Source organism: Drosophila bipectinata, chromosome 3R (assembly GCF_030179905.1).
Source record: "Drosophila bipectinata strain 14024-0381.07 chromosome 3R, DbipHiC1v2, whole genome shotgun sequence".
Classification (NCBI taxonomy): domain Eukaryota; kingdom Metazoa; phylum Arthropoda; class Insecta; order Diptera; family Drosophilidae; genus Drosophila; species Drosophila bipectinata.
The window spans coordinates 18915502-18936558 of NC_091739.1; the positions used below are offsets into that span (position 1 = coordinate 18915502).

General features: G+C 40.1%; 1 protein-coding gene across 4 annotated transcripts; it reads right to left on the minus strand.

Moving 5' to 3' along the window:
• Window positions 1–608: 608 nt before the first annotated feature.
• Window positions 609–20828, minus strand: sim (single-minded). Of its 4 annotated transcripts, none has more exons than XM_070281749.1 (8): window positions 20397–20828; window positions 5716–5910; window positions 4506–4675; window positions 4129–4230; window positions 3788–3955; window positions 3519–3718; window positions 2680–2786; window positions 609–2617 (listed from the first exon to the last, which is right to left on the minus strand). In XM_070281749.1, the coding sequence occupies exons 2-8, from the start codon at window positions 5888–5890 to the stop codon at window positions 1365–1367; spliced, it is 2175 nt and encodes a 724-aa protein (XP_070137850.1). In that variant the 5' UTR covers window positions 5891–5910; window positions 20397–20828; the 3' UTR covers window positions 609–1364. The 4 variants fall into 4 exon arrangements, with proteins under 4 accessions (XP_070137850.1, XP_043068189.1, XP_070137849.1 ...); XM_043212254.1 differs by lacking the exon at window positions 20397–20828 and adding an exon at window positions 15834–16036; XM_070281748.1 differs by lacking the exon at window positions 20397–20828 and adding an exon at window positions 15740–16036.
• Between the last annotated feature and the right edge of the window lie 229 nt (window positions 20829–21057).

Genomic DNA, 21057 nt, shown 5'->3' on the forward strand with positions numbered 1-21057 from the left:
ATCTGCATCAAAATCTGGGAACAAAATATTTTTAAGATTTTTTGTAAAATTTTCTGGGTTGTCCCCTTCAAAATGTGCAAAATGCATGGGGAGCCCCATATGACCCACTGCGAAGGCCATATCTTAAGAAATATTCATCCGATTCTTGAACGGAATACCTTAAACGATTTGTGGATCGATTCTTCATAAATCTGCATCAAAATCTGGGAACAAAATATTTTAAAGATTTTTTGTCAAATTTTCTGGGCTGTCCCCTTCAAAATACCCTTCAATGTACCCTGAAAAAATTTTGCCCACTGGGCCTTTTTCCTTAAATCCGCCACTGGGGCCACCAAATCTTCGCCATTACTGATCCGATTTCTAATGAGAATGTCTTAGACAAATTGTAAATAGATTCTTTATACATTTTAATCAAAATATAGAAACAAATTGGATGTTTATTGGCCTTCGCTGGGGGCCATTACATTCATTATTAAATAATTTTAAACAGGAAGCATCACTCTATGTCCAATTTGTTTAAAAATATAAATTGCTTGATGTTTGCCCCTTAAAAACTTAAAACAAATCACACATGCATAATAATAAAATAAATAAATGGAAATTTCAATAAGTTTTTGTCAGTAACATTTTATTTTTAATCTAAAACTAATGAATTAAATAAAGAATATAAACTATCGATCTATACCCTCCAAATACGGCTTGTTAAAACAATTGAAAACTTATTCCTTTATTGTTCACCCACATAATAATTTGTTTATTCAAATTAGAAAAATTTGCGATAATAGTTAATATTACATTTACAATTATTCGCTTGACTTATGAAGATCATGTTCGATATCTGCATAGTGGAGCGGACCCTGCACTATTTACACATTATTGCATATTTATATACATAGATATATCTGTAGATCGTATGTATTCGTGATTATGCGGAGCCTATACGTATGTTGTATGTGTATATTTATGTATACGATTAGTTAAGTGTAAGTATGTGCAGTTAAATTAAGTTAGTTTGTATGAACAGTTTACAGTTAGGTCTTAGGTCTAAACGTTTTTCTATTCATAGAATTTGTATTTGCTTTTGCATTTGTTAACAAGGTTTGGTTTTTTCTCCTGTGAATTTTAATCAATTTTTAACTTTTAACTGAACCACTTGTTTTTGGGAAACATGAATATATTTTGAAATAAATTAATGAGAAACGAGGGCGTTAGAAGTTGGTTGAGGGCGTTTTGTTGGTGGCTCAGCCACATATAACAATTGGAACTGAGAACTCAATACAAAGCAGGATTGCAACAACTTGAATTCGAGGCGCTTTATTGTTTTTGAAACAATAGCAGCCAGTGCAACAGCAACAGAGCCGCTGCTAATGCACAAAATCGTTGGGAATATAGTGCTGCGGCTCCACGATCACGCTGGTATAATGGGGCGTGGCCACCACCGCCGCCGCCGCAGCAGCTGCATTTACGCTCTTAAAGCTCTCAGCAAAATCGCTGACCACTCGCTGTTGCTGCTGCTGTTGTTGCTGGTGGGGCATCGCATATTGCTGCTGTTGGTATTGCTGGTGTTGCTGCTGTTGCGTCTGCAATCTTTGCTGCTGGTGCTGTTGCAGATGCTGCTGCTCCAGTAAATGTTGCTGTTGCTGATGCTGGTGTTGCTGCTGCTGCTGGGAACTGTTGTCGGAAAAGTAGCTCAATTCGAAGTTGTGGCTGAGATCGCTGTAGGTTGTTTGGGAGGGCGACGTTCCGTTCACAATCGAGGCATTGCCGGTGGACAGCTGGCGCTCGCTCTCCGAGCTGCTTGAACAACTGTTATTGGAGTTGGCCGAGAAAGGACGAATCATTGACGTGGCCACGTCCACTGTGGCATCGTACTCATAATAATAGTGATTATTGTTGTTATAGTACAGGTTTCCCGTGGTGGTATCCGGGTATTGCATTTCCGTGGAGTAAACTCCAGACGACGAGGCGGACGCCGATGAGCCACCGCCCGCACTGGAGGCGGTGCCTCCGCCCACTGAACTGCTGGAGCTCACCACCAAGTCGTTGAGCGGCGGATATAGTTGGGTGTAACTCAGGCTATCGTGATCCATGCTGGCAGATTGCTGGTGTTGCTGCTGCAACTGGTGGTGGTGCCACACTCCACCGCTGTTGTTGTTACTGCTGTTGTTGTTATTCGTGGGCACGGGCGTCACAGCATTCGGTGGCTGCAGTGGCAGCTCCGGCTCGAAGTAGGGATCCAGTTTGGGACTCGCACTGAGGGCCAGGCTCACGGGCGTTCCGGGCGCCGTCACGCCGGCGCATTGTGGCTGGACCACAACCACCTGGGCGGGAGGCGGCACAACCTGAGCCGCCTGGGCTGCCTGGGCCGCTGCCGCCGCCTGAGCCGCTTGGGCCGCCGGCGAAATGGGCTCTCGCTTTACCACGCCCGTCTGAATCTCGTTCAGCACCAAGTCTTTCACCTCTCGTTCGCTCAGCACGTAGTTCACGCTGACGATGAAAACTTCTCGCGAGGATCGCGAGTTGTGCACTAGGGTGGCGTACGACTGCACCCACACCCAGCCGCCCCCCTTGGTCAGGAAGCGGTAGTATTTGGTGGTCACTTGTCCTTTGTACAGCACTGCAGGAAGGAAGGAACAAGTTAGAAAAGTTGGAATATGTAAACGGTTTTTGTTATCTTACGGATTTGATGGGAACAGCGCATTGCCATTATGTCCGCGGCGTGGATATACTGATACAGGGTCTTCTCGATGAGGTCCTGCGGCTCGTATCCGGTTAGCTGCGATACGCTGTAAGCAAATAAACAGACGACATCAGTTTGGGGTTAAGTTTTGTCGGCTTGTGCAAACACTGAATAATGTCCATTGGTGTTGCCTTTTGTCGCTAGTGGTGCTACTGGTTTATTTGCCAGCTTTACTTTTCCCGTCAACTTCAATTCAATTATGCAGAAACAACAAAAATGAATACAGGCGACCAAATCAGCCCCTGGAGTCCTTGCCATTTGGGGTGGCTCGACGACAGCCAGAAGGGGACGGATATATAGACGGCATCATGAGGGTAATTGAGTGACAATAATGTCAGACAAAGTGGGCTGGTTTTTTGGCCCGCCAGGCACTTACACAGCCTCCCCTCCCCCAGGTGGCGTCCTTTGCTTCCTTCCTTCCACACAGGACAAAGGAAAAAATCAAGCTCAAGAGGGAAATGATTTGTTTTTCTTTTTGTCATGTCGTCCCCGTCGTGTTAACCATTTCCTTGTCCCCATTTCTTCCATTTCTCTTTCCCTTTTGTTTTTTTGGTACTTTGAAAACATTATCTTTCCGATGGGGCTGCTGGTGGAACTTTTTATCGTAAAAAACGAATTCTGCGGCCCGTTTAAATATTTGCCTAGTGTCGAATATACAGCAAACAGGCAAGGGATACTTTTAAGGACCTTTCTTGTTTTTTTGATACAGTTAGGAAAATGTTCTGTCAAATGTTTCCCCTTTTAAAAAATTCTAATTTTTACAGATATCTCAACTTACCGAGCATCGAAGAAGATCAGTTTCATGTCCAGCTTGGCACGGAACATGAACATGTTTTGGTGCAGCTTGATTTCTGTGATGGCGGATGAAGGCAACGAGTGTCCGACGGCCACCAGGCCGAGATTCTGGATGAGGCTTCCCTGTCCATCACCGCAGTCGGGATAGATCCGAGCCTTAAGATAGCCAGAACAGTGTATCACCTGGAAGATTTGTTAAAAAATTGAATTAAACTTTTGCTCTGAAAGTAGTGAAATAGATGAAGTTTTTACCTTAAAACCAGAGGTGGTGAGACCGGCATTCCTCTTGGCCAGGACACACTTCATGCGCAGGAAGAAGGTCTTCTCGATTTCGATGGTGTGAGAGCCACGATCGTGGCCATAGGCGGATGGGTGCTGGACGCCATTGGGACTGCCGATGGGCGTGTGCGTCTGAGCGAGCTGTAGGGAGTTGAGAAAGGCGGCCTGTGGCGTGAGTTGTGGGATGGCACAATGGGATAGAGCAGTACAGAAAACAAAGACAGAGACAGAGACAAAGACAGAAAGAGACAGGTGGAAGGCAAACATTTTCAAATGCGCCGGGGATATGTTTTCGAAACTGATGCTGTACTCACTGGATGCTGGTGCATGTGCGGATGCAGCGACAAAATGGCATTCATCTCATCCTGATCGTAGCTGTGTATATACTCGAATATCGAGTTGCCCGTCAGCTCCACCTTAAAAGATACAAATGAAAATATTTAATTGAGATAAAATTATACTTTTAATATAAAGCTAGGCTAAGCTTGCACCGAGTGCCAATTAGTGAAGAAAATGCAAATGAATCCGCCTTTTTTTCGCCAGAAGCCACAACACTTCTGGGTTTCTCCAAACGCCCCCAATTGACTTGCAAATTCAAGTGGCCGACAGGATTCAAAAAGGCAACGTCAGGTGTCACCAGGCACCGCCAAATTATGCGCATAAATCAGGACGAGAGAAAGCCGAGACTCACCTGGCTGAGACCCAAATGCACCGAGGCCGTTTCCGAAATGTACATGATTTTGCCATCCGGAGCCACCACAAAGATGAAGCCGTCCAGTGTTTGCAGGAGATGTGAGCCCAGTTCCTTGATGGTGGCGCCACGCTGCATGGCCGGCGAGGAGCCCCAAGCTTCACCGAGTCCTGTAAGACAATATTTGAACATAAATAATAATATTCGAATTTAAGAAACTTCCCGCCTGTCCTAATAAGTTTGCCAAAAAAAAAACAACTATTGTTTGTCATCTGTCCGGTGTAACTTAATTCGCAAAATTCCCACCAATAAACCCAGAAGCAAAACACGCCCTACTTGCCACTGCTGACGTCTAAATATTATTCCCAATTAAAGTCATCAAGCTCCGTAGGTGGCCCATTCACAGCCCACAGCTCACCCCCGCCCACTGTCACACATCCCTCCCACTGCCACCCGTCCTGGCATGTACTTGTCCCATGTATTGTCCTGTACATACACCGAGCACTTCCTTGGCCCGGCCGGATCTCCTTGTTTGTTGCCTATTATTAAAATAATTATTTCAATAAAGCCAGAAAAGAAAAGCACAAAACGGTCGCTAACAATGGGCTAACACCCACCTCCACCCTCCGGCGAACAACCCTCTTCGCAGAATCGCAGAAAATCTTAGCGGCGCACACTCGCATGGGGAAAATCGCATCCAGGAAAGGGAGAGGACTTCCAGTGAGACTCTCGTTGCTCGTTGCTTTTTGAGTGAAACAACAGCCGCCATTGTGTTTTAACAACTCCACCACCCCACTAGTCAGCCAACCACCCACTCTACCCCCCACTTGGCCCTGTTGTTTATTGTCTGCCCATTGTTGAGTGGTTTTTCCCTCGGTTGTCGGTTGTCCCTCGGAAACATATGCTTTAAACAAACATCGCCGTTTAAACTTGAAAATTCTTTAGTCGCGTCACGATAGGAGTTGCGAAAAAAAAATAATAATAATAAAAAAACAAAGGACTGTGTCCTGCTGCGAGGATATGTCGAGGTTGGATTATAATGAGCGTGGCGGTCGCGTGGCTGTCAAACATTCCGCATCATTTGCCGTAGCCGCAAGGCGTAATTCACACGAGATGAAAAGCCAAGGCGGGCGACAAATTGAGCGGCAATCAAGTGAGTTTTCCGGAAGGTTTACAAGCTACGAGTTATACGAGAAAGGAAAAAGCTTACCATCGGGAAACACTTGGCGCATTTTCAAATAGGATGTGGTCAGCCGGATGACGGAGGCCTTGTCCAGTTGCGAAGTAATCGCCGCCGGCAGTGGCAGTAATTTGGCCAATTCGCAGAATTCCGTATTTTCCTTTTCACGTCGCGTGCGTGCCGCATTTTTGCTTTTCTCCTTCATGGCACACGTTTTGGCTATATCTGTAAATTGAAAACAAAAAATTTGGAATCAGGATTTAGCTTACAAATCAAAAAAAGGAGTATGTTTTATATCGAACTCAACACCAACCATGCAATCTGCTTTCGTAGCAATCCTTGCGAACCCTGCGATGGTTTGTCATATTTCTGGTTTAACTTTTGCGAATAATCCTTAAATTTTTGGAAATGTCCTAGAACAGGTCCTCAGAGCACTTGTCCCTACGATCACCTGTGTGAAACTGAGCTGTTTTCGTCCTGGCCAAGCAGTTTTAACAGTTTCCGCACCTCTCCGAAGAACAGATCCTTCTTCCTGCTTCTTGCTACCTGGCGTGGCACACTAACTGGCTATTGGCTGAACTAAATTTTACCTGTCGATGGCAATTGACTTTTTGCAATGTTCCTAATTCGGTTAGATCCTGAATGCTGAATGGCAAACCGGAAATACAATAGCAGTTGCCATCTCACTCGACCTGACTCCTGCATTCAACAGGTTGACTTTTGCCGACCACAGGAGTTAGCCTTTTATCTGTATATATTTTTGTGTCTGTATGAGTACATAATAGACAAATGATGGCCCACGCACACTCACCCAAATACACACATAAGCATACTGAATACTTATATATATATGCACATCCAGGATGACCCACAGCCAGAATCTTGCCATTGATAGTTTTCGAACGTGATTTTGGCGCATTTCTGGCAAAATCTAAGCCATGGGGTCTCCTGCTGTTTTATTCTCCATGCCGACTTCGATTTTTTTGGTCTGGGAGTTTTAAAGAACTTGGTCATTTACCTAAATTTGCCAACGGGCTAAGAATTTGCACGTAATTACAAGTTTATTGACATAGGTCACGTAGTCTTAATGTTTTTGTCTTAAATTTGAAACTACTGAGAAGAGTTCATGAAAAAAGGTATAAAAGGTATCTTACCTTAACAAAAAATGAACTTTTAACTAGTTAAAAAATTTTAATATTAATAGAAACATCTAATTCTACGTTAGATCTTAAGTATTTCCAACAGACTATCCATATTGGGAAACTAGAAAATTTCGACATTTTTTCATAAATGTTTCCACAAAAAATGAAACATTTGTCAAAAGTCAACATTTGAGTGAATTGCCGGCATCCGTTACGCATTTTCAGGAGCAACAGATTTGCTCAACGATCATAATCCTAAAGAGCGTTCGGTACTAATCCGCAACGCAAATGTGACAACATGCGCGACTGAAGTGAGGTCTCTTCCGATTTCTCTATCTCTAGCGGAATACTGAGAAAGTAGGGGCGAAACCGAAAGGCATTCCGCGATTTATATAAATGCGAACAGGAGTCGAATCCAGGGGGTTGAGCAGCCTGTGATACAGAAAGTGCTGCTAATAGCATAGTTTATGGTCAGTAAGTGGGTCAAAATTATTCAGTACATTTCCTAGTATTTGAAACGACCATTAAAACATTTCATAATGTCATAAATATAAATATATCCATTGATATATCAGCATCATAATTCCCATCGTGAAAGAACGGAAAGAAGAACTTCAATTGGCCTTAAAAGAAATAGGAATAGAAATCCATTCATTATCATAAAAAATATTCTCAATGTATGATTAAGCATAATTTTTGCATTATTTATTAAATCATTTCATTAAAGATATATTAAGAAAAAGTACGGGGAACTTATTTAACAACTGATTTATTCTTTAAAAAAAATCCCCAAAGTTACTCCAAACATACAGAATAACAGAGAACTCTTTTTAACGAGCGCCTTATTGCTCACTTCCCGGAAAGTGAATAAAAACCAAACTCATGCTTTGACTGACGTCCCAATGAACCGGATCCCAAACCAATCCGCACCACAACAATTCCCCTAATCCCTACAGCCAACTTGACCTTAATCTTGTTACAGGCAAACATCAAACTAAAAACAAATGGGTAAAAGTTTAAAAATAAAGTCAACACAATAATTCACACTGAACTTGAACTACAGACCGTTGAGATTCAGTGAGAATTGTCGGGGAGTGAGGGCGAAGTGAAAGAAATCACATTGGGACAGGTAAGCAGATTCCCACGCTTCATGAAACACTGGGAACTAGAGAGTCCATAAAGCAATTAACAGGACACTGGACGCTGGGCCGATACTAATGTGGGTGTTGCGGGCGAGGCGCTGTGTCCTGCAGCCTCCTCTCATGCGGCGAGATCTGCTGCTGCCGGAGTCGGAGCTGCCTTTTCCACAGGGACACGATCCACAGGTATGGATATGCTAAAAACCCGCTGTCGGTTTCTCACGCTTGCGCTAGGGAATTTCCAATCGTCCGATTGATAACTAAACGGGAAAATACAGCACATGTCCGGCACGGAAAGTGTGAGAAACTTCCGAGGCAGTCAGGTACAACATCCGACAGAGACACGGCAGAGATTCCCACACACATTCGGACCGTATCAGGTGAGAAGCTGTTTGCGGAAAACTGGCCATACGTTTTAAATGTGCGCAACATATGCCAGGACCAAAACGATAAGACCTCCGTTGCGCTGTTACTGCCAAAATATATTCAGCCATTTTCCACTCCCACTCCCAGTCCCAGTCCCAATCCGAATCTGAATCCCTACCCCACTCAGCCATCCGGAGTACTCTTTGCTCTTTTCCCGGTGTTTTTCCAACGCACATGAAGTTTTTATCTTGAAACAACAGTCGACGGCGCGACACTGAAGGGGCAACGGCAACAGCAACCTCCCTCAAATGGGTAGCAAATTTTAATGCTCAGCTCGCGCTTAATTTTCGGATTATAACCCGTAAAGCAAACAGCGACTAAGGACCGTATCCGCATCCGGAGTCGGGAGTCCCGGACTCACTGCCTCCGAACATTAACCCAATTTCAATATGCTTTTTGATTTGTTTGCGCGGCACTTTAACATTATCAAACAAAAGTTTATGCAATCCAAGGGGTGTTTTCATTAATATATATACTTTTTGTCTGTGTATGTGTGTTTGGGGGGTGTTGGGCGTACGTTTTTAATTGCCTGCAATAACAAGTAACGACGGTCATAACAACAACAACCAGTGGCAGCACCAGAAATCTCAGCCAAGAACCAACAAAAGCGTTGGCTTTGTTTTCGGTCGCCCAAATCCGCTAATTGCGCACAGTTGTCGTTAATTTTGCTGCTTTTAGCCTTTTATGGCGCCTTAATTTATTCAGGGAACGGCCTATTGATTAGCATTATGGTTCATGGGCAAAGAATTAGATGGCAATGGCTTTTGGGGATCTAAAAATTCTCAGAAATAATCCTATTTCGTCACAAATGCTTTATGCTTTGCTAAAACTTTTAGATGTTTTTTTTCAATTATAATACTTTAAGATACATTATTATTAAGAAACATAAATTAAACTACAAATTTTAAAAGTATTAAAGCAATTAAATTATAAAATTTCTTAAAACCCACGACTGCCCCTATAAGTAGGCAACATTTCATACGTTTTGAGGGTTTCAGAAGGATGTGAAGAAAAATAATAATATTCCTATGTCAAAAGTGCTCAAAATATAAAAAAAATATACATTATGTCAATGTATAGCAAATCAATGTACATATGATTTGGTAAACAATATCATTTTTAATAAAACTTTGACAAATTTTATTTAAAAATATATTTTCTTTTTGTAATTACTTTTTATATTAGCAAAAAAACTTATAGAAGCAAAAAAATACCATCATAGTAAAACTCTTTATTAATAAAACCAAATAAATTGAATACATCAATTGCAAATACAAAAATAAACAGAGAATAAGTATTTAGAGCTATGCCTTTGTAAATAAAGGCTCCACTTCACCGCAATTGCAATTGCATTTATTTTATATTAATCCGACAAATTATTTTGTACAAATTTTTCATAAATCAGAAATAAAACAGCAAGAACCTAAAAGCCTCCGGGCAAACAGTGAGCCATGTGGGAGCTATGGAGTGAAAGCAAATAAATCCCAATCGATCCGTCGGACCAAACCCATAATCGTAATAATAATCAACCAACACATCATAATCATTGTTTTCATTACACTATATTTTCAAAAATAATTATGCATGTATTTTATTTGTATTTGTTCAACAAACATAACCAGAGCTCCCGGTTCACAGCATTCGGTTGGTATTATAGTATGTGGGGAGTGCTATGGGGCTGGGGGGGGATGGCCAAACAGCCAGAGCAAATACGCAAAGCGATGAGGCGTTCAAAATGCGAAAGTAAACTTTCAAATGGAATAAAAAAAAATATCAACAACAGCAACACCAAAAACACTAAAAACAATAACACTAGCAGCAACAAATACGGCAGCAGCGAAATGTGTACCAGCAGCACCAGCAGCAGGAGCGGCGGCACCAGGAGCAACAACAATAGCAACGGCCAAGCTATAAATACGGAAAATCTCGGAAATATCACGTAAAATCGATCAACAATACAAACTTGCAACCAAATGGCCGATGGGCTACGTAGGCCATAGACCGACAGGGTCGGTAGAATGGTAACCGAACTGGTTCCCATTCCATTCCACACTCTTTGGAAAATCAAACAAGTCAAAATGCTGCACGCCGACAATATTCTAGGGTCAAATCGATAATCATAATATGATACCCTGTATAAATAGTTTTAAAAAATCTGCAGACGATTCTATATATAAAATAGTTTTAGTTTTTTCCATTTATCCATTTAAGTATGGATTGAATTAGAGATGGATTTAAGAAGGAACTAACATTCCATCAATTTTTAAAAAATGTCGAATTTGATAAAGAAAGAGTTTATTTAAATGGCAGTTTTTGCAAAAATTAAATTGAAATAAATATGAAGTAGCCCAATTTATAAATTCCTTCCTATAAATTTCATTGTTAATTCTTCAATTAAAAATTCCCCAACGAAAGGAATTAAATAAAAAATACACTATACTATATCAAAAAAAATAAAAAATTTAAAACCTATTTTTCTCACTGGACTAAAAGTGCGATCTCACCTACGCGTAAATACCCAAACACCTCCATTATCACTTACATTATGAGGTGTAGTACATGGAACTGGACTTGCAACCGAGCCGCGTTCCCTTTGTTGTTATTGTTGGGACTGTTGTTGTCGGTACGTGATGTTCACCATAAATTTGAATTTGATTTTGAATTTGGTCTAAAACAGCAGCAATAGCAACAGGGAGCAACAGTAAGTCGAACAACAGTGATGTTGAGCTGCCGGACTTGGAACTCGGGCGAGAACCACTGATGGTGGACACTGAATAAATATCCACTTGGAAACTAGCAAATAGGGCTAGCAGACTGGAACAACAATGCAAATATGTTACAACATGGTAGTCCAGCAAATAAGCCAAGTGTCCCCCAGTCGGGATGACAGGCAGTCAGTTACATAGTCTAATTAAATATTTGAACTAGTTATTCAAAAAATAAAGTTTAAAGTAACTTTTAGAAAATGCTTTTCCTAAACTGAAACTATTTCTATATTTAGAAGCTATCGTAAAAATAAAGATTACTTTGGATTGGCTGTTTCATTATTATTGACTGTTTTAAATCCATATCGAAATGGTTCGGAAGCCAATCTACAGCATATTTATTTTGCAGTTGACGATACCATTTTTCCGCTGCAATAAAAATGCAACAACAATATAATAGCAACTACAACAATGAATACTGCGGCTCGGTCTTACGGCTGGGCGTAAAATGAAACAAAAGTACGGTTGGAGAAAAATCAATACAAAGTCACGTTTTAGAGAAAATCACGTTTCATTAGATACCTATGGGTATACCGAACCAACACACACACACATATACTCTGGAATATATACAAAAAAAATATATATTATATAGTTATTTATGGACAAGGCATTAACATTCCATTGTGGTTATAATTTAATTTTATGTAACCCAGAGCTATAAATTAAAATTAAAACAAATTGTCAAATTGCTTTCGAAACTAGTCAAAGCCAGACACATTAAATGTCTCTATTTGGGAAGTACATAAGCGCAGCACTTTCACAGAAAAAGCTATGAATATATAATATCATTTCTCCTTGGCTCCACAATCTCACCTTGAAATTTACGACTCTTTTCACTTTATATCCAAGGCTGACACCGGAGTGGGTCTGGGGTAGGTTAAAAATAGTGGAAATATCATTTTTAGGGGATGATCAATGGCGTGACAATGGATTTTTTGGAGTTTTCCCCCAAAAAAAAGCGTCCACAGAAAATAAAACCCCTAAAGACTTTAAATCCGGCCAATCAATTGGTTACCCAAAATGGTGCTGAAAAGTCTGAGATTTTCTTATTTTCATCAAGAGATTATAAGATTGGAAAAGAATTTTTAGCAGATAATAAAGTGGTTTGTAATAATTGGGAGTAAAAAACGATATACGAATAAATAATGCATAATTCCAGCCACCATTTAGTCTTTAAATAGCCAAAATTATTTACCCTTAAAGATCTGATTGTGTCTGCTCACTTTAAATATTTTAAAATGATTTACAATATGGCTCTGCAAGTATAAGCTCAAATATTTAAAAAATGCATAATGCATAATTCTCTTAAAAAAAAAATCCCCTTTATTTTAAGGCATCCCCATGAAATTAAAAAATAATTTTCCCATTTACCCAACTCGAAATTGTTACACTATCAAAGCTGACGTGTTAGTTTGAACAATTCTGCAAAATTACAGCATTAAGCGGATTTCCTCACTAGAAGTCAAACACACACATCGACATGCTAACACCCATACTCACACACAAGATAAACACTCACCGATGAGGGGCAAAAAGAAGAAGAGCAAACACCCCTCGAAGACGAAGACCCTGCGTGCAACGTCCATTTGTATGTGTGCATTCATCAAAAAATTTACGAGACAAAAGAATTTAAAAAGCATCAAATCCTAGACGAGACCAGAAATGCACAGGAAAACGAGCACAGGAACAAGCCAGCCACACACACACTCGCACAGAAAACAAACACACTCGGGGAAAAAACAACAATAAGAGGTCGGAAAAATAAGAAAATGGTGTCTCAGTCCCTTTCCCAGTCTCTCAGGTAACATTTGAGAGACATTAGCAGTGGAGCACAGTGGTGCGGTTGCTGTCGATTTTTAGACCAAAATAGATGCGGCAAAGGTCGCTGACACTTAAGAGGATGACAAATGTCTTTGGGTAATGTTTTGAAACTATCAAGACGATCGTGTTTTTGAATGGGATATGTAAATAAAATACCTATGCTTATTATGCATTCAAGTCTTACATGAATGGGGTTTCCCATACATATAACATGTTTAAATATCCTTTTATTCTTTAATTTGATTTCAATTATTTGTAACAACAGTAGCCATGCATTGAAATATTATATTTTTAAACAGGGTTACGAAAGAAATCGAACAACAACAAGATACTAAAGATATTTTTACTACTTATTGTACACCTATACGTATACGTGATATTTATCTACATACTTTATTTTACATTGATGTTTTCTGAATTTTAAGCATTTGAACATTGTTTAGTGATAATATATTTTAAATGGTATATTAAAGATTCTCTTTTTATGCCTTTTTATTGGGATAATGAATCACATCTATTGTTTTACAGATTTTTAGTATTAGGTTATGGGCACAGTGTGTTTTTGTGTAAAATGGTTATAGATTTTTATATAACACTACTTCTTTTAAAAGCAATATAAGAAAGGGCAAAGGTTTCATAAGGAATTATTATAATATAGTCCTAATAATATCCTTCTTCATACACACATAAAAGAAATGTAAAAATAATAGTCCCACCATACTTCATTATCTTTATTTACCAACATCTTAATCCTAATCGTTTCTAATTAAAGTGATTAATAATAGATCTTTTTGGGAAAAACTAAAATGCATAACTAAGAAGATATCTTAAACTAGCCACTGTGCATCTTGCGGTTCATTCACCGACCATTGCAATACGGCTGCGCTACAGCCGCCGCTTTTTTTTTCTATTCTTCGGTGTAATGGCTAGGAAAGGGGCCGGCCTGGGAGATGGGGGAACCAAAACTGGTTTTCCAAGTCACACCGAAACACACACACTGTCGCAAATAGCCACCCTATCCGGCAAACAACAACAGTGAGCCAGAGCGAGAGCGGAAGAGCTGCGAGCATTACACAAATACACACACAAATGCGCAGGCAACAACATTTTCTCATTGGCTGTCTCACACTCACGCACACACACACAACCATCGAACCTGGAACGGCAAACTGGAAGTGTTTTTGTTTGTGTTTGTATTTCAGTTTGAGTTTGTATCGCGCCTCCGCTCCGCCCACACACACAGTGGCACATAATTGTTGTGTGCTTGTCTGGCAACGCCTTAATAATTGTTATTTGAGTTTCATTTTGTTTTTCGATGCCTTTGAGTGTAAGTGCGCCTGTATATGTTTGTGTGTGTGTCTGTGTGCTCCATTAGCGAACATTTCTGTCGTTCACGTTTAAAAGCTTTCTCTTTCAGCCCTTTTTTGTTAGGGGGATTCATTCGCTGTTGAGTCCTTTTTTGATTTCTTTTTCTGACAACCCCCTTCTTTCATGCTCCACCAACACACGCACATTTGGCTCTTCCGCTTGTCAAAATTCAATGTCAGTTTTGTCACTTCCGTTTGTATTGGTGCTTAGAATTTCTACACGCTGCGTGCGAGAGAGAGAAAGGGGCTTTCCCCGTTTTATATGGGCGCCATATTTTTTCCTTCAGCCTTGAGTAACTCGTAAAAGTTTGATCTCGTTTCCCCCTTTAAAACGTTTTTATGCCGACCATAAAAATGTAACATAAATTTATGATCCTTTTTAAAATGTACTCTTGTCCGGCAAATAAATTCATCCATAAATACGCACCCAAGCAAACTAATTAAATGCCACAAACAAATTAAAACTTAATGGGGACTTAAGTCCCAACTTATCTCAAGGATATAAAATAAATATTGACAAATTTCATAAACGGGGTGAATGAATTCAATTCTAAAAACTGAAATCCAAATATTTAATATTACAAAGAAAGAAAATATGTCATATCGCCTCCTTATAGAGCATATCGTACAAATTACTACGGAAAATGTAATTTAATACTTTGCAGGCACCGTACCAACTGCACTTTGCCACAAAACGGAGGCGATTTAGTTTGAGGCAACAAAAAACAGCCAGAGAACGTGGCCAACCTCCTCCCCAAAAGCACCATCCTCGCACTCCTCTCATGTCGCCTGTCGCCAGGGCAGACAAAACAAATCATTTTTGGTGGCTACCGTATGCAAACAAAAAAACCAAGTACCCAAAAAAACGATGAAAAACAACAGAAGCAAAAAACAAGAATCCCGGGCACAGTAAAAACAAATACAGTGCAGCTGCAGAGCACTGACAAAAAAGGATCAAATAAGGCTTATTTAGGAAAGAGTCTAGCCCATTTATGGAAGAATTTATTAAAGATCTTGCCCAACATCCATCATCAGTGTGTTGTGAGTTTTAATACTTCAAAATTTTGAATAATTTGAATACATCTAGGAAATAGTTTTTTCTTCTTTATCTCGGAGAAATAAAATATAGATACTCTCACTTAGGCCGTGAAAAAATATCATGTGGATCATGATCTTAATTTCAAAGAAAAGAGGATTCAATGGATAAAATACGGTCTAACTTTGCCGGGTTTCTGTAAAACTACAATGCCTTCACAACCTCTGTAACACTCTTTGTAAATATCCTGTCTATGATCATATGATATTCATATAATTTGAACACATTTTCTTTTAAGAAAAATATAAAACTGCACAATCACTTTATATCATTGAATAAATATTATATTTCTTACTCATATTAAAAATATTGAGATTTGTAGTTTAAAGAATTAATCCAGAGTTATTTTTTGCCGTGCAATACAAGTTAGTCTGCTGGCTAATTATTACTTTTCGGATCCATCTCATAAGCAGGCTGCTGAAAGTGCAGGCTGCATCGCTTGAGGGAAACTTGAGGGAGTTCGAGTTCAAGATGAAGTTGCAAAACGTCCGCGAGATCGTAAATTATGCCACATAAAACGCGCGCGAACGACAAAAACAACAAAGACGGACAACGGCTTGGTCACTGGGTGCAAGTGCGACTTGATCCAACACTAAGCTGACCGCAACTAAAACGCTCCAACCGCCAGCGACGACGTCGCTGCTCCGCTCGCCACTTCGCAGCTTTTCTCCCGTACTACGATTCAATGGGTTCTCTACCGTCTCCACTGTCGCCGTCACCATTGTCGTCTACCGTCGATTGGATGGAGCTGAGCAAGGCAGAGCAGAGGTTCCAATGTCGCCTTCGCCGCGGACAATGTCACATGTTGGTGAAAATAAACAAACAATCACAACGGCCATGACTTGTGCAGCGTTTGCAAAAAGTGTTGCATTTCACCCGAATCGCAAAGCAGCCACTTTACTTTCTTCGCGACATTTGCTGAGCTCGGTTAAATCGGAGGGCGACGCCAGTGCAGCCCAAAAATAAAAGTTATCCAAGCCCACCGTTGACCCCTGAATCAGATATATCTAAATATATAAATAAGATGTAAGCAAAAGTTTAATCAGCACTTTGTGATGTGCCCTTTTACGTTCTTCATTCATTGATTGACTTACAAATGTGTAATGATTTATGAAATAATAATATAAATTGAAAGTAAAAGATTAAGAGATCGGGGTTTGAATAAAATATTACCCAAAAACAAGTGCATTATAAATATAATTATAAATTTGAAAGATTTTAAAATGTTGTATAAAATATTACGTATACGCACGATCAACCTTTTAAAGTAAAAGTAATACAGAAAAACCACTTGTAATATTATAATCTAGAAACACTATCTGATTCAATGTTTCCTTGGAAAGGTGTTTTCATTTTTTTGGTTCTTATCATAAATATGATATATTATTATTCATGTTTGACCTCTGGATCTCATGTATCGGATATGTAAACAAAGCTTTGATCAGCACATAAGTTATGATTTGCCAATTAGTGTTGTCATCGTATCGTAGTACTTTTGGACTTTAAGCGTTTCATTCATTGATCGATCACGAATAGTACGAGTAGGGAGTATCTTTTGGCGCTTGTCAGCCGGCTCTGTGGCACGTGTTGCCGATAATGCCTTTTTCAGCTGCCCAATGTTTGTCTCTCATAATATTTTGGCTTCTTTCTTTGGCTCGGGTGCGATTTGTTTTCTGTTTGTTTTTTTTTTTTTTGTGTTTTTTTTCGTGGTGTCGATGAGCTAATCGCGCAAGTGACGTTCACAATTTCTTGCACGCGCAGCAGAATTTTGCCCTCAGCTGCAACGCTTTAATGTTGTTGTTTCTACGTCTGTTGCTGTTGCACTTCAGCGGCAGCCGCAGCAGCAACATATTCCACTATCTTCGCACAACGTGCAAAAATTTAAAATATTCTTTTTTATTTAAAATCCCTCCCACTGAAGATAGTTACAAGAAGTGATTCACGAAAGTTGGCGCCTCAACAAACTCAGCAAAATTGGGAAATTTAAATGATCTTGACATAGAATTTGAAGAGTTTATAGAAATATTGGTAGTCTACATTTCTTTAAGATCATAAAAGAAATTTAATACCTACATACCTTATACTTAGCCTGACCTAATCATAATAAACATTCCCATGTAAAGACTGTAATGTGGGATAAAAAAATGATTTCTAGGATACCAGTCTAGGGGCCGAAAAGAATCATCCCTCAACTTTACATGCTTACATGTCAGTCAGGCCCTCAGATCTAGATGAATATCTCAAGACGTTCGCCGATCGCGTCATAATATGCACACATGATTGTGCACATTGGACACACAGAGATTCCCATATTTTGGGCACAAAAATCTCTAACCCCTTTCCCGCAAACACCAGCAATCGAAGGAACAAAAAAACTTACAAGTTTGAAGCGCCAAGGAGGACGAAAACGAACCTTGTATGCGGGCTGTGTTATCCGATAGCAGAATATCAGGACGAAGGACGATGACAAAGGATCGTGGGTCTTTACTATTACCCAGCACCGACCACCGTTGGAAACAAAGTTGCATCTGAGATCGAACAGATTCGATATCGGCACCGAGACGTGATCCAAACAATGGGCACAGGACATGAGACAAGGACTATCCCAAAAACCGAAGACTGTCACTCTTAAAACTCTCACTAAACCGAGGGGATACATATGTGTAAGTGCGAAGAGGTCGTGTTGGTGCATAAATTAAGCCATAAACAAATAGTTATAAAAATTGAAAATTATTTCAAATATATTTATAATTTTGGGTGTGAAAATTGTTCAACTGTTGCTCCAGCTGCCGGCTACGCTTGAGTGCCACTCCGTAGAGCGCCTCCTCCGCATTTACGGAAGCAGGGCGACCGGAAAACCCCCGATCCAATCCCGGATTCAGAGAGTCAACCGATTGGATTTGTGGCAGACATAGTGGCGGCAGTTGGGACACCTAAGCACTTAAAGGAATCGGAACAGGGACGGCTGTGCGGCTCAATTACATTGGCGATTGAGCGTGAAATTGTAATGCATGATTTGATTTCACGTGACAAAGGGACATGGACTAGACAGCCAACAGAACACATGGCCTAAGGGATGCACTGAGGGGAAAATAATCTAATATTCTAATACCTAAAACCTATTACGAAAAATGTATATTAAAACGAATCAAAAGGTAGTTTCTTTAGGTACTTAATCACGAAAGAAAAGTACGTTTTTGATTTTTAAACTTTGCATTTCTTAAAAAGGTTTTCCATAAATTTTAAAGCAAATACTACATAGTTCTGATTTCGTTCCAATTGTTCTTCAAATATGTGTATTACAATATTTTTATAAACTATATATTTTTTTTCCAAAGTGCCTTGAAAACCATACTCTTATGACTTTGAGAAAACTCTGACATCCTCTCGAGACCCAAGGCTCGTTTTCGAATTGGACACACCCGCTAATTTGCTTGGCGCGCGACACCTTAAGGATGGATTGGAGCTAAGCCTGGAGCTGGAGAGCTGAGGGACCGGGAAACGGGAGACCCGTCATGGTCACTTCTTTTGGCCAGCAACCAATGTTCAATGTCCAAAACCGGACCGAATTCTCGTTTGTTTACTTGCCGTGCTTTACGCCCTTCAGTCGGCACTCTCTTTCTGCCTTCCTGGAAGTATTATAGTAAATTTCTCGCATATCTCTCGTGTGTCATTGTCGCCTGGTCAGCGTATCCATCTCCGCATCCATATCCATCTCCAACTCCATTTCCATATCCATCTGCGTTTCGGTTTCCGTTCAGGCTTCTACCCTTTGTCGCCCCCTCTCCCATCCCAGATTATTAGTTATTATTTTTGTCATAAATGCAAATTAGCTATGCGCAATTTGCATATTCTACATTAAACCTAAAATGCGTACTGTCTCGGCACCAACTCTTGTTGGTTATTGTGAAGACCTCGTCTGGAGACTGGTCAGTAGTGTTGATGCCCGGATGTTGGATCCCTGACTTTTGTCCTACATGGGATATATTTTGGGGTTCATGTGATCATTTTTTTCTTAAAATTAAGTTAATATTTCTCAAATAAAAGATATATAGCTTTTCTTTTTAATATAAGCCTTACTTTTCGAAGATTAAAAAGGTTCTATAGGAAAATATAGTTTCTTTATGAAATATAAATGAAATTCTCAAAGTTTCAACGAAAGAAAATCATTTTAAAAACTTGAAAAATTATTTTTAAATTTTAAAAAGTTTCTGTAATAATCCACCTTGAATTCATGAAAAATTCTCTTTTAAAACTCCATTCCTAAAATGGGCCATTGGGGACAAAAATACATCGTTGACTTTTATTTTATGAGAACTGCAACGGATTCTGTAGAAAACTTTGGCTGATGACCACAGCGTCTGGGATTGGGATTGGGATTGGGATCAAGAACCGGGAACTTGGGACCTGAAGAGGGAGTATTTTTTAGTGCAATTCGATTTGCTGCTTTTCCCTTTTCATAATTATAAAAAGTCTTTCAGTTATTTTCGTTGGGGCCCTTGATATTTGCATTTGGCAGTGGGGCGTTACGGGTTTATGTGTTTCTGGGTTTTTTTTTCGGGGCTATATTATTTCGTTTTATTGTTATTGTTGCTAAACAATAATTTCTGATTCTTGGGTCCGGGGCCAGAGCAAAAAGTAACCTCCGCCGACGGCATCGACGGGTTGTGGGAGTCGAGTTACAGACTGTGTGACATGCCCTCGAAGGCTATGACGATTCCATGCTCCATGGGTTCTTTGTTTGCCTTTCATACATATGTTTTTTCTTTGATTTGTATTTCCCATTTATATTTCAAATGCTTTTTTTCCCCCGATCGACGCCTACAACAATTCGCATTGAATTTCACTTGTTCACAATTTTTTTTTTTATTTTACCACGACATAAGATTCCTTGAAGAGTTATGAGTCATCTGGGGTCAGGATTGGGGGATCCTTTTCATCGTGTCACTCACCTCTGGCAGCTATCCGTTTTGCCGCTGGTATTGTTGCACCTTGGATATATCCTAATTGGAAAAGCTCCGGTTAGGCGGGCAACAAACAAAATAAAACGCTTAAACCGAAGATTGTTAATTGCTAGCACATTTTTCTTATAGATTTCGGAAAAAATTAACTAAATGTTCTACGGCCGAGCGATTTTTATATTTTTTAACGGAATGGGGCTGGGTTTTAACGGGCCCGTTTAGTGGAATATAACTACACTCGAGCAATGGGTTTTGATGTTTTTTAAATAGTTATTTGTTATTGGTTGTATTTATTTGTTAATTTTAATTTTTAAACACTTTCAGGCACGATATATCCAGGATGGGATACTTTTATAGGCAGTCGTCGTGGACGCGCAGCTGAACCAGCGAGCGGGCGGCGAGCGAATGAGTGACTACTCAAATGGACCGAGCTCAGCCTGCCTGCAGTAACTGGGGGCAGAAGCAGCCGGAGCCAGACCAGCAACAACAACAGCAGCAGCAGAAGCAGCAGCCTGCCTGCCAAGTGCTGTGGAGGCGCGACGAGTGCGCACGCACACACAGACACAGATACACGACCAACACGACCACAGACACAGATACGAGCGCTCAGATACAGATACAGGGAACCCCTTGACTGGAAGTGGCTGCCTTG

Coding starts and splice junctions, on each gene's coding strand:
- sim (XM_043212252.2), bottom strand. CDS start 6,050: ATGACAAACCATCGCAGGGTTCGCAAGGATTGCTACGAAAGCAGATTG. Junction 4,231..4,505: donor TGCATTTGGGTCTCAGCCAG/GTGAGTCTCGGC, acceptor GTATCTTTTAAG/GTGGAGCTGACGGGCAACTC. Junction 2,618..2,679: donor GCGCTGTTCCCATCAAATCC/GTAAGATAACAA, acceptor TCCTTCCTGCAG/TGCTGTACAAAGGACAAGTG.